Source organism: Phaethon lepturus, unplaced genomic scaffold (genome assembly GCF_000687285.1).
Source record: "Phaethon lepturus isolate BGI_N335 unplaced genomic scaffold, ASM68728v1 scaffold21878, whole genome shotgun sequence".
NCBI classification, from domain to species: Eukaryota; Metazoa; Chordata; class Aves; order Phaethontiformes; family Phaethontidae; genus Phaethon; species Phaethon lepturus.
The window spans coordinates 20,809-38,754 of NW_010558696.1; the positions used below are offsets into that span (position 1 = coordinate 20,809).

At 37.9% G+C, this 17,946-nt stretch overlaps 1 protein-coding gene across 1 annotated transcript in view; it reads left to right on the top strand.

Annotated features, from left to right (window-relative positions):
• LOC104625510 (proprotein convertase subtilisin/kexin type 5-like) overlaps nt 1-17,946 on the top strand; it is a gene marked incomplete at its 3' end in the record, with an annotated part of 57,812 nt that overhangs the window by 8,301 nt on the left and 31,565 nt on the right. The window contains exon 4 of the mRNA XM_010293154.1: nt 17,034-17,122. Within this exon, the coding sequence (XP_010291456.1) occupies nt 17,034-17,122 (89 nt within the window). The remainder of the gene's footprint in view (nt 1-17,033; nt 17,123-17,946) is intronic.

A 17,946-nucleotide genomic window follows, 5' to 3' on the forward strand; every position in this document is an offset into this window, starting at 1 on the left:
TGCAAAGCATCTTGTTTTGGTTTACTGCTGAGTACTGCTGCTTTATCCTTTTTCTGTCATTCCACCATTACCTGTAAACATCTATGCTGAAACAACTAGGTATTATCAGTCACAGGTCCTTAGACAGAATGCATATTGGATCACTGAAATGGCACTTTAGCTGCTGTGTAGCCTCAGAAGTAAAACAAGAGTGTTCATAGTATTAAAATGTTTTTCTATTTTGACCAAAGAAAAATGAGTTTTTCTGTTTCATGAGAAAAATCTCAGGGATGATATTTCAGAACGCAGGTCTTATTCTGCTAACAGGTAATTCTATAAAACAGAGGACCTTTTAAAAAAACTCCTTTAAATAATACCAGTTGACTTTAATGCAGTTATTACTAAACTTATGTAAGAAAAAGTAAAAGTAAGCTGTTGTTTCTGTTCTGGAGATACTGAGTCATTCTTTGGATGTGTCTTCAACATTTTTCAGTGATGCATCCCACTACACAAATAACTTATTTCAATAACCTTGTAAATTATTTTTTAATGAGTGTAAGATTTTTGGGAGACAACAATTTTTACAGTTCAAAAATCGTAAGAAACACAAGCTACTCATGTCTAAACTTTGCAATATGTGGACAGCTTTACATCTTTTCTCAGAACAGCAAAAAAAAGTTAATGAGTTTCAAGTCCTGCTTGATCTAACATACTGGCATTGTTTTTCTGTGGCATCCGTTCCGATTCATTATTAATTTCCTTTGTTAGTCACATGAATGTAGATGCTCAATAAATGGCAAAGGCTTAATTTTCTTCCAAGAGTGACAAGCTGCTAGTTTATACTGTCTGCTTATGTTGAAGACCTGTAGTATGTCCTGAGTTGTTTAATCAGAGTGGATACTAGATATTTGACAGGCAGATCAGCTTCTGTTGCCTCCTGGATAGTCAATAACGTAAACGTAAAAAGCGTCAAGTGACACTGTTTGTAGCAGATATCTGAAGAACTGAGCACAAACACAGGGAGCCTGAAGTCTTGCAACACTGGCTTGAAAGATCATCTCAAAAAGGTTCCCAGTGCAGCAGTGTGATAGGAAGGAGCACAGATACTGGGCATATCTGTCCATATGTAGTGTATGCATCTTGATTGCCTGTATGCACCTGTTGCTATTGCTTTGAAATTGGCTGCATCATGTGCTGCAGGCAAAACTGAAGTGAAGATAAGCTGTACTGAGAAGCGCTGCTGCACCATCTTGTACTCAATCTTTTGTCTAAAAAACAATTCTGCTGTCAGATGGCTAGTTATAAGAAAAAAGACCTTGGCAATTTTTTAGACTAGTCACTACTTTTTCTACTTGTGCCTGCTCAAGGCTTTCAAAGAGAACTCAACTGCAGATCCCAAGGGTCAAACCTACAGGGAGGACCTGGGAAAGCCAGCGATGAAGCTGTGGAAGAAGGCTGGAGATAGGTTGGAGCAAGGCATCAGATTTCAGGAAATCGCTTTTTCAGAGAGAATCTCCATTGTATCAGCTCTTGCTCTTTTTTCATCTTGATCTTCTCTAGCCTCCGGAGGCTTAAAACCCAAAGGATTCCATGGTGGCGTCATCTGGCAGAACGTGGTCTGTCCAATGCCAGCGAAGCATCTTTGATAGCAGATAAATCTTCTTTAACAGGAAAGTAATTTAGAGTAGAGAATTAACTTCATATGTATATGTATGTCAGATCGATAGATCAAATGCTTACACTGAGTATAGTATTGTTAAATCCAGGTGCCAGTGAATGAATGTCAGGTGTCTAGTCATGTCTCAGTGTCACTGCAAATTTAATGGCCTTTGGTTAGGATTGTTAGGAAACTGCAGATTTTGGATTTTTTTCTGTGAACTGGAGAAGTGTTCATTTATGAAAACTGAACCAAACAGTCAGAGGTTGTTGGTGTAGAAGTTGCAGTCAGACATTGCAATCCTGATTTATCCTGTTTTGGTTCTATTCTGGTTTTAAACCCTTATGGCCTTATCTTATTGCATGGCAGTTTTAGCAGATGTTAATAATGAAGTAGGGTTCAGTCTGTGTCAGCTTACAGTGAGATTGCCACATTTTACAAGGAGTGGTGTTAGTGATTCATCAGCTAGCTTCCAAGTTAATTACAATCTAGCGACCCAACCGAGTGCCTAGGGGCATGATGCAGCATGGAGATCATGAGATATTAGATCTGTGTTGCTTGCCAGTTGCTGTAGTTAAAGGTCCCAGTGAAAAATTATAAAAATAAGGGAGATAAACATTGCAGCATGCAGAATTGTACTATGCTGAAGTAGGATAATTTTACAGATTCATTTGGAGCATATTGTTCTTCACTTTCTTGTTTTAATTGTTACTTAAAGTTCCTGTGTGCTGTTACCCAATGAACGTGCCCGTCCTTCAGGTGGCTGTACCTCAGCGGTAATCATCATACATCCCTTCTTTCTTTCAGGAAAGGGCTGAAGGTCTTGATCCACGTGTGTAAAATTTTTTAGAGGAAAACTTTCTTTCCTTGAAAGAAAAATATTGTAGAAACATGGAGCATGAATCCCCACCACATAGTGCATTTGATAATGTTTTTCTTTTAATCTAAAACAGGTTTTTAACCTATGGGAAGAAATAAGGTCTGCATTAGAACAGAAAACAAGCTAAGAGTTGATGTTTTGAAATTCTGATGTTTTCCTGCTTCAGAATGAAACGTGTTCATTTGAAGCTTTTTGAGAGTAAGTGGGACCCCAGAATTGCTGATAGCTGAGGACAATTAGCCGGGATAGAGGAGAGACAGTATTTGACAAGCTGATTCACTCACCCACAACAAGCACCCTCATCACTGGTCTGTATGGTCAGTGCCTTGTGAGAGCATTTCATATTGACAGGACCATGAAAAATTCATTGGACTACAGGGCTTGATTCAGAAGCCTTTTTTTTGATCCAGGTTCCAGCTTCAATAGCGGAATATATCCTAATGCAAGTTTTGTCGAACTGCCAAAAATTGTCTTTTTGGTAAACTTTTCTAATCTGCTCATTATATTATTACACTGCATTACATAATACCCTCCAAAGTCCACAAATGGTATGAGTTATAATTTTTTGAGAGCCAAAGGAAAGATATTTCTTTGAGTAGTCATTGAAAGCGACAGAAGTCAAACAGAGGAATAAACAAAAACAAAGTTCAGCCAGAATTCCAGTTGCTCAAAGATGAAAAAAATAATCTTTTTTCACTACCTTGGTATTGGTCTCTGAGCAGTATCTCTCACCGCCTAACTGGTATTTGAGAAGCAATGCTCATCCTTTTTATAATGTGTAAGACTCTCATGGTCGCAAAACTTTCAACCACAACACTACAGGAAAGCCTCTTTCCTGTTTCTAATTACTGAAGTACCAGACAATGAGCTCACAAATAAAATGACATTCTGATGCATTATGCAACTGCTTCTAGTTCTTTTATGTAAATAATGGGTAACAATGAGTCAGATCTTCCCTTCCAATTCAAAGTCAACAATAGGAGGGATATAAGCTTTGATAGCTACAGTATTTGTGGCATTCACTTTTCTGAATTCTTTTTTATGGAGAGTTAGAAATGAAAGGTTTTTTCAGATGGTCTTTTTCCCAGAGTTGGTATTTCCTCTAAGTATGCGTCTGTATTTTGAGGTTTTGAACTTAGGAGGAGATAGCCTACAACTACGGTAGGCAAGTTTGGGTTCTGTAAAATGGTAGACCAGTTTCAAGTTGCATACATTTACATATACAGGTCTACAGTCAAGTAGAATTTGAGAGCACAAATACATTTCTACTTGTAGTCCCCTTTTCAGACATTGTAGGTATTAGAGAAAGTTAAAGAGGGATCCATGCTATGGATGTGGTAATTGGTTTTGCCAGCTGATGTCAAAGTAGTCAGCTCAGTCAAATGCAGTGCAAAATGTAGTTCATTGAGGCTTCTCAGCCAGCACACACATGCACAAAGTATAGTATTGATTTCCCCTTTAATGCTTGTAGCATCAAAAGCAGACCTCTAATCACAAGTTTGATAAAGCAATTGTGAATCCAGTGTCAAAAGCTTCTTAATTGAAGCATTTTTCTAAATAACATGCTATTAACAGTTGAAGTCTGCAAAGTCATGCTGTAAGCAAATGTCTTAATGGAATTAGTAGATGTTTTTATAAGTCATTCTCAGGATAAAACTCTCAGATGTTCCTTTTTCTTGCAAATGAAGAAATACGTATCTGTATGTTTTTATATTATTGCTGTAGGCAGGCTTATTTTTTCTAGCCTTCTTTTACATTACTGTGATTTTGTAATTTTTCTTAAAGATACACAGTCAAAATAATATGTTTGACATTTTAAGCAAAGTCAGATTGCTCCCTTGAAGACAAGTTACTTTTTTTTTTTCTTCCTGAAGGAAAACAATCAAGGTAGGGAAATTCAGATGCAGAAGTAAAGCAATGGGTATCCATCATAGATGTAGACTGCGCTGCTGGGGTCTATGCTGCAGAAGTTTAACCTGCTTTGAAAATTATTTGTATTTCTATAGAGTCCCAATGCAACCATCAAATCTCTGATTTTAGCAAGCTGAGGTAGAGACTGTGGCTTGTTTACTTCTCTGACATGTGGGATAGTGAGGCTGCTGGCTGAAAGTGTCAAAGAGTGCCAAAGAGAGTGTAATGAGAAGGTATGCGTTACTTCGCCTTTCAGCCCAGACTTATGTCCCTGCACTACTCTTCTTAACACTCTATAAACATCAGATAAACAGCTACTAACTCTTTCTGCAGTGTAGTGAGTGTATGAGAATTAGACTTCTTACCATGAAACACCTTTTCCAATTAGGAGCAAACCTTGCTCTTGCCGAATCAATGATGTAAGTTTCATTAAAAAAACAATCAACACAGATAAGAGTAGGGCTTGAACTTTTTTCAACAATTTCCTCATTCATCTTTGTGACACAGCTCTAAAGAGAAATGGGAGGTCCATTTAATGCAGAACAGTATCAAATGAAATTTAGGATTAAGCACAGTACATATCTTGCACAGTGCAATTGAAATTGTACTCAGAATTTAAAACAGGTAGGAAGTATGTCTCTGAGCTGGAATATGGTGGAGACCCAGAGTTAAAAAATATTCGTTTCTTTAAAATGTTGTCATAGCAGTCATCTACTATTAGAAAAGGAGTATGCTGAATGGGTAAGACCTGTCTGCGACCCGCCTGCGCATCACTGCATTGCTCCTCTTTTTTGCCTTATGACCTTAGGATCCTTGCATCTGCCAGTACCTTCCTTGCATGAAAACATAAATGTCTTTTTTTCCCTAAAAGCATTCCCCCAGACTGTTTTTAGGAGGTCCAATGGACTGTGTTTCCTCCCAAGGAAGTCTAAATATGAAACTCCAAATCTGTATTCCTGTATTCATACAAATACAAAAATATTCATAGGATATTTTTCATTTCTGCTTAGGTGCGATTTCAGTAGAACTGGTGCAAAATATTTTTGAGTAGGGTTTTTTTTCTGTTTCATTTGTCTTTTCATTGCACAGGAATGATGGGGCTCTAATGTGGAGATTTTTAAGAAGTTTGCTCAAGCACCTGCGATCTCTCCAGCTGATATATATTGGTGTCAGCCTGAATGAAAAACATGAATTGGGATAAATAGTGACTGATAATATGCTGTCATACAAAAGCTTGTGAAACAAAAGATACGGAATGGAAGATAAAACAATACAGAATACAGAATGTATCTGTAACAGAGCAAGCTCATGGCCATGAATTTAAGGTGGTAAAGAACGTAGGCATTAGTGTTACTTTTGTTTTAGTCATCGTTGTCTAGGAACATGGGCAGTCCTGATAAAGTATTTTTAATGGCTTATTTTTCGTAGTTGTACCAGGTTGTATTGGATCTGGTTGGGGCAGATTGTTTCTCCACAGCAGCCCATATGGTGCTATGTTTTAGGTTTGTGACCAGAACAGTGTTGATAATCCATGTTTTAGCTACTGCTGAACTGTGCTTGCACAGCATCAAGGCTTTCTCTGTTTCTCATGCTGCCCCCTCAGGCAAGGAAGCTGATGGTGGACAAGAGGCTGGAAAGGGACACAGCAGGGACAGCTGATTCCAACTCACCAAAGAGACATCCATGCTCAACACTAAAGCTGGGGGTGGGGAGTTTTTCCAAAGAAGCTGTTGTTTGGACAGTGGCTGAGCATTGGTATGCAGGTGGGAGGTGATGAGTAATTGCCTATGCATCACTTGGTTGTATTTTTTTCTTCCTTTTTTTCCTTTACTTATGAAACTGTTTGTCTCAACTGACAAGTTTTTCTCACATTTGCTCTTCCAGTTCTCCCCCCCATACCAATGGGAAGAAGGGAGCGAGTGACAGGGTGGAGGTTAGCCGCCTGCTGGGGTCAATACTCCAACCTTTTAATAATGTACTAGTTCCCAGGAGTAATTCTAATAGCTTTGGAAGGGTTCTTCATGGTAACAGGTATCTCAAGCGTTACCCCCGTGAGCCCAGTTTCATGGTGAACTTGACCACAGGCTCTGTGATAAGTTACTCTCTGCGTATAAGGGAGTTACACTCTAGAGAAGTATCCAAATGTGGAGCTGTTGCAGAGCTGCTAGTCCCACAGTCGCTGTGCTTGTCCGTTGGTCCCTGAAAAGCAACACATAACTGACACCTGTAGCCATGGGAGTGACTGGATGAAGTGTGAGGCAATGCAGGGAGAATACAGTTGAAGAAAAGTAGAAAACATACTTACTTCTTCACTTCCCGTAACTTATATAATTTCAAGTATTACATGTAGCAACAGCAGATACATTTGTCAGAGGAATTTGTGATATCTGCAGATGTCAGATATATAGGACGCTTCAAAAACATAGGAAACTTATCACCAAAGCAGGTGAAGGTCCCCTGAAAATCTTAGAAATCAACTTGCCAGCTATAAGATCAAATAGATGAAAAGCATTAACCACATGAATTCCGTCACTTGGTTTCTTCATGCATGATTAGGTTGCAGTGTAAAGTCTTTTAATTCACAGGGCAGACCTCTACATGGGCCAGCACAAAGACGAAACCAAACATTCCTGCCTCTCACTGACTTACATGCAGTTTGCTAGCTTACGCAGGGATACTGACAAATTACGGTGTGAAGTTTTATTCCTGGCTTTGTTTACAGATGCAATACGATGATTTGCTTACAGAGCAAAGAAAAGGGTGTAGAATTTACATATTTATTCTGAAAGTTATCATTCTTAAGCTGTGGCTATTCTAGTGGAGGTGTTCTTCATAGTCTCAGGTTTTCAACTGAACCTCTTGGTACCTCTTCAGTAGAATGCGCAGAGCAGTATTTTCTTATATGCAACAGAACAACTTAAGATTGTAGACTTCACAGTAAAAGGTGATGAAATGCAAGCAGATGGAAAGCAAATTGGCACTTTTTGCACAAATTTGCACTAAACACACTTTTCCTGTGTTCAAAAAACTACTTCACCTGTACCCACCTCATCCAAAGCTCTTCTTTATGCCTACTGTGTAGATGACATGGTGTAGCCAGTACACAGTGAGCTTTCTCAAGTACAAGCATGTTCACTGTAGGTGGTACATTTGGAAGTTTCAGCAGCATGTTTCTAGCAAGGTTTTCTCATTTGTGTCCAAGCCTGTTTTTCCTAAGGCTAATATCCTAGATAAATATGGGTGGATTTTCCTAGGAATAGCAAATGCATGGTGTAGCCAAAAATACTCATTGTGTCAGTATTCCAGGTGTTAACTCTAAAGCTTTTAAAAAATATGGACAATTATAATATAACATCAATTTTAGATAGCCATATATTCAGAAGCACTGATAACAGTTCATTGGTAAAACTTAATAAATAAACCTGCAGCTTAATTTAAGTTAATAAGAAGCATTCATAAAGCACACTAAGACTTTCTGATTTGTGTAAAGTAATATTGGGAGTGACACTAAATTCCTTTGTAATCTGAGGCTTTGTTCCCAAATTAGGATTAATTTTAGACTCCAAAAACATTAACAAAATCTTAAACTATGCTCATAATCCATACAGTTGCACGAGAAGAAGTAGTGTAAGGACTTATTTTCCAAGTGTCGTCTTGAATATACTTATGTCAGGTTGAAGTATTTTATTTTTGAAATTAACAAGGGTAAATTAAGGTGATACAAAACATTGTTAAAATGCTACAAGAAGCTGGCTGCAAAGATTTTTGCTTGTTTGTTTAAATACATTTACTTGTACATCTTTCCAGTTACATCAGTGCAATTTGTAAGTAAAATAGTTGTTAATGAAGCAACACACCTGCTGACAACCTCTAGAAGCATATCTAGTGATTTTGTGACGTATCCTGTTGACTTACGTACTTCTTTCCAGTCTTCTTTCATGAAGGCATAGGGATGATATCAGGTTTGTGTGTTTGTTTGATTGCTTTGGGGGTTTTGTATTTTCCATTAGAAATCTGTGTAGTGCATTGACTCTGAAAATGACAAGATGACCTTTGTGTCACAACTGACCTTTTTTGCAAGGATCTCGAAGTCTCTTGCATGGAGATGGAAAGAGAAAGAGAGGGTGCCTCTGAAGCACCCACTGAGCTTATTTTCTGGTCAGGGACTTGTAAGTATCCAGACAGCATTTCTTTGGCATGAGGCAGCATAATTTTGCAGGGTTAAACTTGAATATGGCATTATTAAGACTTTAGAGGAAAGCGCATTGGCTGCAGCATGGGAATATGAACTATCAGGGACATTATTTGCTCTGCAGCTTCCGTGTTCAGGATTTGTCTTGTGATTATTTCCATAGGCTTTTTTTTGGCTCTCCAGGTATTTCTCTCCCCCACTGACCTTGGGGGCTCAGCAACTTGCAGGTGCTCCTCTGAGAGACAGGTTGGTGTAGATGGAGGAGTCATGAAGGCTGCATGTCACGTGTTTTTCCTGTGTTTCTTCCCTCTGCTTTTCCCTGTGTCCAGCATCTGATTGTTCTGTCCTCGGGATCAGAGTCACATTGATATGAAAGCACAACACGCCTAGCATTTAATGCTTCAAACATGTGTCATTAATTCCTGTGTGATGTCACTGCTGTTTATAACCATGGGAATAACTGAGGCAAGGGAGAAACAGTCCTTTGTGGTTGTGTACTATACCATGTGACACAGAATGAGAAATAGCAAACAAAATCAGCAAGTAGGATATTTAGCCAAGACTATAGTTTTATGTATTAAAAATAAAAAGAATTATTTATTGATGTCTTAATATATTTTATACCCAAGGTGAAGTATGTAAGTTTATTGGGACTTCCTGAGTTCCAGGATTACGGTCTGTTCACTGAGACTGTTACAGGCTGAGAAGAGGTAGTTTAATTACTGTGTTGAGCCAGTAATTCTAAGTGTAAAAAAGTAGCTAAATTAAGCATTGGTACAAGGTGACTACAAAAATTTTCTTGTGTAAAAATACATGCCTATTTTGTCCATCCAGTTCCCTCATTAAGTTGTATAATGCAGCAGTTTCTCTTACCATTTTGTTAGCCACGTTCCAAAAAGATTTGAAATTGGGCCTTTGTTTGTCTTTTTTTTCTGTATGTCATGAGTGAAGTGATAAAGCTATCTAGTCTCACAGGTTATGAACGAGAAAAGTATAGACAGATACTCAGTTCTTCCCAAGTGTGTATCCTACTCTATTCTTCAGGCTGAACACAAAAAAGGATCAACCACCCTCATATGCATAAAATGATTGCCAGAATTGCTTGGAGCACATCCTCCTTGTTCTGTGACTTGCCACTCTTCTACAGCCTCTCAACCAGCTTGAAAAAAGATCTTTTTTCCTTATGTGACAGCGGAGCCTTGAAGTCTAAGCAGCCTCGTATTCTTCAGTTTCAAAAGCAAATGAAATAGTCCTTTTCATTAGGTGTATCTAGGTAGCAATATACTGTTCCAAGGTAATACTAGCCTTGATGTCGCTGCTGAACAGGTTTAATTCCAGTGCACAGGAACTAAACTGTACTGTTTTTATTTGTGATTTGCTTTAATGACTGAGAACAAGAATTGGATTACTCACCTTAAGAAGGTTAGTGTACAGTTAATGTGAAAGGCTGTATGAAAAAAAAAAAAGCTCACATGAAAATTTTGCTCTTTGCTGGCTTCTGAACTACTTTATTTCTTAACACAAATGCATTTTTCCCTGCAGAAAAGAGGCTGAATTAAAATACTACCTTGGGTTAAAACGTAATAAGACATCAGTAAATAATACTTTTTATTTTTAATAGATGAAACTATAGACTTGGCTAGATATATTATTTGCTGATTTTGTTTGCTATTTCTAATTCTATGTCAAATTTCATTGGCTTCACCAGGCCGTCTAGTCAGTGTTTGTCTTGTCTTTGGTAGAAGATACAGACAAAAGGCATAGTTGCTTTATACATTCAGCTTCATTTGCCCACTCACAGAAACAAAACTAAAATAGTAATTAATATTGTATAAGCACAGTCCTTTGCTGGAGTGGTATCAGAACTTTACACTTCTGACAAATTAGCTGCTTACTGCTAACAGCTAACAAATATAGAGTGGCAAGGCAGCATCACTGTTACCCAGGCTGTTAAGTTTAAGATGTGCATGTCCGAGGTGTGTGCTGTGTGTTTGTTTTAATGCTGTCACCTTTGATTTTATTTGTGAGAAATAGATAAGTTATTTTAAAGTTATTCTTTAGGTGACTTCTCATAATCATGCAAAAAGTCATTAGCCTTAGGGACCTTGAGTCAAGACAGCTTCCAGTCCTGTGCTGTAACCACATTACAACACTGTGTTTGATGCTCAGAAACAGGATCCTCTCTGTGATGTAACACCCAAGTCTTTGGCATTTTTCCTGATATCTCACATTGAAGATTTGTGTAACTTGTTTTTCACATTTACTGTCATCTCTTTCTCCACTGTTAATATCCAAATAGCTCTCCTTTGTGAAATAGCTTTATTCTTACTATTTTTCAGCTGTAGCAGATTGTGTTTTAAAGGCTAAAGATTGAGGTTTTCCTTTGCCCATGCTTTTAACTTCTGACAGTTCCCTTATGTCTCCTTTTTCAAATGTTCCTAGATCAAAATCCTAACACAGTGCCAATTTGGAAAGATTTTTCATCCTCCAGATTATTGGAGACCATTTGTATATGAACAGCTCTAAAAAATTATGTATTCTACACTGCATAAGACATTACTCTGTGATGCAAAGAAATGCATTTCTGATAAAATTAATTTCTGATGGCTGCTGTTCGAAAATATATTTTCTCTAGCAGTGATTGCATTGTGGTGTCTTAGATATCACATTTGCCTGTTTATAAATATATTCCAGCATAAGAGAGATCTCTGAAAACATTTGAAAATTTAGCTAAAGAAGAGCTTTGCAAAAAATATATGCCAACTTAGATATTTTCCTACAGGTGACATTGGCTAACTAAAATTCCATTCTTCCTTTCTGCATAGAACTTTGAAAATTATTTTAACATTTAAAGTTCCTTTAGTCCTATAATTTTCAATGTCCACCAACTACATAGTTTAATTCATGTAACATGTTCCATCCCTGAGATTCTACTCTAATTTATACTAAAGACTAAATAGTTTGGTTTTTTTTTTTAATATTAGTGCATTGTCTTTATGCATAGGGAATATGTTTATTAGGTATTTATGCTGAGAAAGGAAGTTGACGATTATCAAAAATAGACTGTTCAAGCACAGCCTATCAAAAGATATATAACCTTGTGTAAACTTTTAGACTATCTATTCTAACCTTTTTACAATTATTTAATGTCCACTCTTGTAATATATGCAGCATAGGATCTGCAAAGCAAGCAAAGTTTTCCTCTTTTCTGTAGACATTTCTCTGGATTAAAAAAACCACAAAACCACAAACACACACACACACTCCTGCAAAACCACCACTGTTTTCTTCATTTGTTTACAAACTAATTCCTGTACTGAGTATCTCTTAGAAAACCTCAGTAAATTACTGGTATGACCAGAGATGTTTGTGATGGGCTTGCATTGAAATACTCCGAAACTCTTTTCTCCTTAAATTCCCATTCTGAAAAGACTCACTGGTGACAGGTTGAAGTGGGTTGGACTGTAATGTTAGTGTCATGAAAAGCTTGAGGGCTTTAAATCCTCCAGTCCCCTGAGCTTTTTGTGTTCTGAAATACTTGATGAACTCCGGAAGAATTAAAATACGACAAAGAAATGCATGGTCAGAGTGTTTGTGGAATTCAAAGAATAGCTGTCAGGGATGGAGGCTGTGAAATGCAGAGCCAATTTACATGGCAGGGCTTTGCAAATTACCAGCAGCTGTCTTCAACTCTGAATATTTCCTTACTCTAAATGTTCAGAGGCGAGCTTAATTAACTTTTATCTTAAAGATGTTCTAGTGCCTTATACCTTCTTCCTTTTCTGAAAGGCAAATTAAAGAGTGACTACTGAAAGACAAATGTTTTATGTTTAAATTATGTTGGTGGGACGGGGAGTGATAGTTAATCACATAACAGGCACCTTTTCTCTTTCCATCATTGCCTAAAATGCTGAGCCATTTCCATCTCAGAAAAAAACCTGTTACTGAAGAAGGTTACTTTGTGTAACAGATTAGCATGTTGCTCTTAAAATTTCTTTTATCTTATACTTAGAGAGCCATCAAAAGACTGTACCTTCAGCATCCAGGTGCTCAAGCACTGTTCATGCATGCGGCAGAAGAAACTGACATTCACCTTTTCATGCATGTGTATTTCTTCAACAGTTTGTTTCAAGTTCTTTATACAACAATGAGGGCATCATAAGGCAAAAAAAGAAAAATCTTTACTAAGGTCTTCCTGAGTAGGTCTTTGACACCTTACTGACGTGTTGTTAATCACAGACTGACAAATTTCTTCCTTATAGAAAGAGAAGAAAATTTCTCTTAATTGCCTGCATATTTTCTTTGTTCTTTGTATTCTGCCTCTCTCACATACAAAAATGAAAATAAATAAGTTTCTGAAAAAAATTGTACTTATTTGCCTGGAATGAAAAAGTGCATAAAGCAGTTAAAGGTAGGCAGAATCATAAAAGATGGTTTTATGGTGGAAAGTGCTGGCCAGCTTTATAAGCATCTAAGTACAATTTTTTTTTTTTAAGATAAAGCCTGTGACATCTTATTTCTTTCACCTGATGGCCTTTTGAGCCTAAATCTGTCTTTGAATACTCATTTTTCATGTCTCTCCTTATGAGACAAACAAACAACAACAAAAAAGCTTCTCTTCTTTCCATTCCTTTTCCTTCTTATTAGACTCCAGGTAGGAGACATTTGTAGATGGGCAGAATGTCTCATAACCAAGCTTGCTTTCATGTCCTATTCTGTGATACTACATCACACTGACATTAACACAAAGGACAAGTGCAAAACCTCTTAGCTGAGTGTCTCTTCAAAGTGCCATTTAATAGCCTGGGAACTTATTTCCCTTCAACATAAGCTGGCAAAGGAGCCAGTGAAATGAAGCATTGACCCTTAAAGTTTATCAAGATAGGCCTTTGTAGAAGGGCAGTCATGCTTTGTTCTAGGACTGCATCAACTTTTTAAACAAGTTGTATGTGATGCAGGCATCCCACAAAGACAGGAGATTGTTGTGTTTTGATATATATACATTCACAAAAAATGCTAACTTGAAAGTGCTTCTTGTCTCACCTCTTGTTACTGGTTATGCTGCTCCATAAACTGTTTGTAGTTTGAAGTTTTCAGAATTTCATGCTCAGTAGAAGTTTGCATAGCTTTAAAGCAGACACCCAATTTCAGGCATCAGTTTCATCGTATTTGTTTATCAAGTTAGCTAGAAATTAGTGTAATGATTAATCAGAAGTCTTTTCTAATTTTAACTGCAGAATTAGTCTGTTCCAGACTGTAGACCTCAAGCAAAAATCTAGGACAGAGAAAATAAAAAGCAGTGTGGAAAGCACATAATTTTTAATATGCAGATTTTTTAGAAAGTCTTCCATTTCACAGCATAATTGAAATATTACTTAAAGGACCCATAAAAGATAACATAATAAAACAAATCGAGTTGCATATATGATTAATTCACATACACAGTGGGAAACTGATTGTAAGAAGTGCCATTTTATACATATGACCTTGAAATGAATAAAACAACGTTCAATTTTGTCATTTCCATTATAAATGTAGAATGCAATTAACAGTAATCTTGGTAGAGAAGCAAGAGTCTAACATAAAAATCTGCTTACAGAATAAAGTTATGCCGTTAATGGACTTGAAATATGATAAAAAGAAGGATTCTCCAGTGCATGAGGACTAGTGAAATATTCAGCAAAGTTAATTTAACTCACATGTAAAACTCTCTGAAGGTCTAATTCTGTCTGGAATATGCTTTTTTCTATGAGAAATTTACATGAAATTTCTTACTTTGCTTTAATTTAATAAATATGTGTCATGATACTTCCGTACCAGGGTCCTTTAAATCCTCGGCTACTTCTTACTGAAGTTACATGTACCCTTGCAGCTGCTTCCACTTGGGCTGGATTTTAGAGTACAGTTTCACGCTGCTGTTAATCCTGTGTTACTGTGGGTTGCTGCTGGGAGCTGCAGTCACACTGTGATCCCCCAACATGTCCCCTCTGTTGCCCCTCTACAAACATAATGTGGCCCTGGAGTGGACCAGGGTGCGTTTGGTGACCCACTGGAAATCTAACTCTTTTGATAGTGCTCGGTGGACGTAACTAAAAAAGTAGTAGGTATCCCTATACTCCGCTGGGAACCGCGGAGAAACTTGAGCTGTTTCTTCCATGCTTCTTCAGGCAGCCTCCCTCCTCCAGGTGTGGTTTCTATCTGTCCCCTTCCTCTACTGAAAAACTTTCTTTCCACCACTGCTTCCCAGCCTTGGTACCCAGGAGGGGTTTCTTGCCAATGCAGACTCCCTCTGGGAAGCTGCGGCTGCAGCTCAGCCACACACATTTCACCAGGCAGACAGTGACGTGTTAATAAATTACATGCACTGAGGTGATGCGTGCGGGTATGTTACACCTACATTCCTGGAGTGTAATCATCTGTGCTTTGATGTGTGAGTGATAATGCCTTTAAACTTATATGTGGTACCTAACAAAATCATGATGAGAAGAAGGGGAGTTTGGGAATCATGTGTATTGTAAATAATTCTTAAGACAGACATTTTCCTGTAAATATTAATACATTTTTAAAAGACAGTGCTTCAAACAAACACAGCGCTAGAACACTATTTGAAAATACTTGAAAATGAAGAAGGATCTTTTTAAAACTTGCTTTCATCTGTGATTCCTGAATTACTTACTTCAGGCTTTTCAAAATAATTCTGTAGTAGCATAAGACATTGGTTTATCAATTAGAGTTAGATAGTCTTTCTTCAAATGAAGAAAATTAAGCTTCATATGAAAAATAAACTTCTAATTGACTCTTGAAAAATTTTCTGATCAAGTTTGGCAACCAAATGAACTGCAAACAGATTAATAGGAAATGAGGATTTATTAGCATCCAACTTGTCACTTTGATTTTGTGCATAAAGATTACACTTTTCTCATAGATTATAGGTATCTTACTTATCTGATAAACGGAATGATCTCCTTTGAAAAACTAATAGGTTAGCATTAATCACTTCCATCACTTATTTTTTGTTTCCTCTCTTTTTTCCTAGTCCTATTTGTTGTTGTTCTTGTTTTACATTAATCCATTCCAACCACCTTATCAGTGTTTCTCATCTAAATGTCTCAAAAGGTTAAGGGGAAAAAAAAAAGTTGCACTAATAATAAAGAAATAAGGAGTGACTCTACCCAAAACAAGCTGTCCAAGAGAAAGCAACTGTGATTCTTGTCTGTAATATGGGCGTCAACTTCAATTCAAAAACACCCATGTTCTCCAGATGTCTATGTAAGCAGTCTGTCAACCACCAGCAGCAGAAGAATGCCTGTGTACACAACTGACCTCACTTAGCCTCCTCTGAAGTGCTTGCCATGTTGTTATCTATTTTTTGCCTTGACTTTTTAAACTTCTTTCTTTGTGGCTACCCAAGCCTTACATTATCTTTCTATCTCCATCTCATCAACTCCCCATCTCTTTTCCTGTCTGGTCTGAAAGTCAGTATCTCGTATCCACAGCAGCTCTCTAAAGTTCCGTGTCTGCTCCTTGTTGCTTGTGCCACATTTCACTTAACTGCACAAGGATGAGGGCAAAACCTACCAGTAGAAAACATGCTGTGAAACCTATATCAGCAGGGACAGCTTTCCTACCATGATGACCATAGGGATGACCACTGTCACCTTGTAGAGAGCATGGGTCAGGGCTAGGCAAGGCATCCCACTGTGACTTTGCACAGTGGGGAAAGAGGTGAGCAACCACTGGAGGTTTTGTGTTTTCCTTCAGCAGCTTCTTCAGATTATACCCTTGCAGTCCAAGCTCTGCTTCCAGGCAGAGGGTATACCTCTGATGTGGAGGTTACTTCAGCTGTTTTTTCTGCTCCTGGAAAGACAGCAGGCTTTCAGGGTTGGCCCAAGGCACGACCAGGACATGCCCATACAGAAGCTTTGAGCATACCTGGCCTATAGCCAGTCTTAGGCTTGGCTCTAAACAGCAGGGTGAGCAGTGGTGCAATCTCATCTTTCTCATAGCAAAGTGCTGTGCCTGCTGGAGGTGGTGTGAGGATCTACATACTAGCAACATGAGTGGTTTTGGGAGAATGAAGGACAAAAATTCTGTCTATAATGTAAGATTTGGTTCAAAATCAACAACTTCTTTCTGTTGCTGCGGATTACATATCATCATTGTATGTCTTTGGTACAAACTGTGCATGTTTGCAGTAGCTAGAAAGCTTACCATGAAGAGTTTAATATGATTGTGATAATGATGTTAAAATGTGTTTGTGGGAATATTGTAACATGAGTATATATTACTACGGGGGATTAAGTAGTGCAAGACATTGTGGATAGTTGTGTTCTTAGCACCTGAGGATAAGCAAAGTCAAATCCTTTAATCCCAACAGTCTGTGCTTACTTGGAAAAATGTTTGTCTGACTGCAGGCATGGAACCCGTTGTGCTGGAGAAGTGGCAGCCACGGCAAACAACTCACACTGCACAGTAGGAATCGCCTTTAATGCCAAGATTGGAGGTATGTGAAACAATCTCCCACCAAAAAAAAAAAGTAACCAAAGAGCCATTTGTGCTAAATTGTACATTCAGACCTTTCTCAACAAGAGAAGGAGATTTGTATGGATAACAAACCTAGCTGTGTTAATAAGTAAATCTCAGTTGTAGAGTGGTCATTAAATACCAGTACTGAAGGAGTTTGTCTGTGGTAACACTTCTCCAGTGCTCTCCGGAACAGTGCCTCTCAGTACACACAGAAAAATAGAAAGCGAGACCTTTGATGAAAACACAAAACCTTAGGACATTTGGGTTTTCTCGCAGATTCAGAGGTCTAAGTGATTGTCTTTGACAAACCACAAGTAAATGTACACATCAGGAATATTGCCTTGCATATTGATCCCAAACAAAACAGTGTCAAAACATAAAACATTTTATGTTGTTTGGCTGTGGTTGGAGAGAATCTTCTTTTGATCCCTCTGCATGATCAGATTATTGCCTGAAATACAGGATTCAGTTGCACTTTTTTGTTCATCAGCCAAGAGGTTCCAAGTGGCTTCTATGAATTCTTAGTCAATGACTGCTCAATTCAGACCTTTGGCTTAATTTGTAGAGATGATTATCAAGATGTCATCTGCATGTCTCCTAGGCTGTAGCCTGTCTGTGCCAGATTTTAATGCTTCAACTGAAATTTTACACAGTACTTTTGATGGAATCATGGGATTGGTATACTGGCTTTCAGTAGGAAGACCTATAGCTCAAACTCATTAGTTGTTGATTTTCTGTCCCAAAACAGAGCCCATCTGTGGAAACAGAAACATGTTTACCTATATATATGCCAGAGGACAG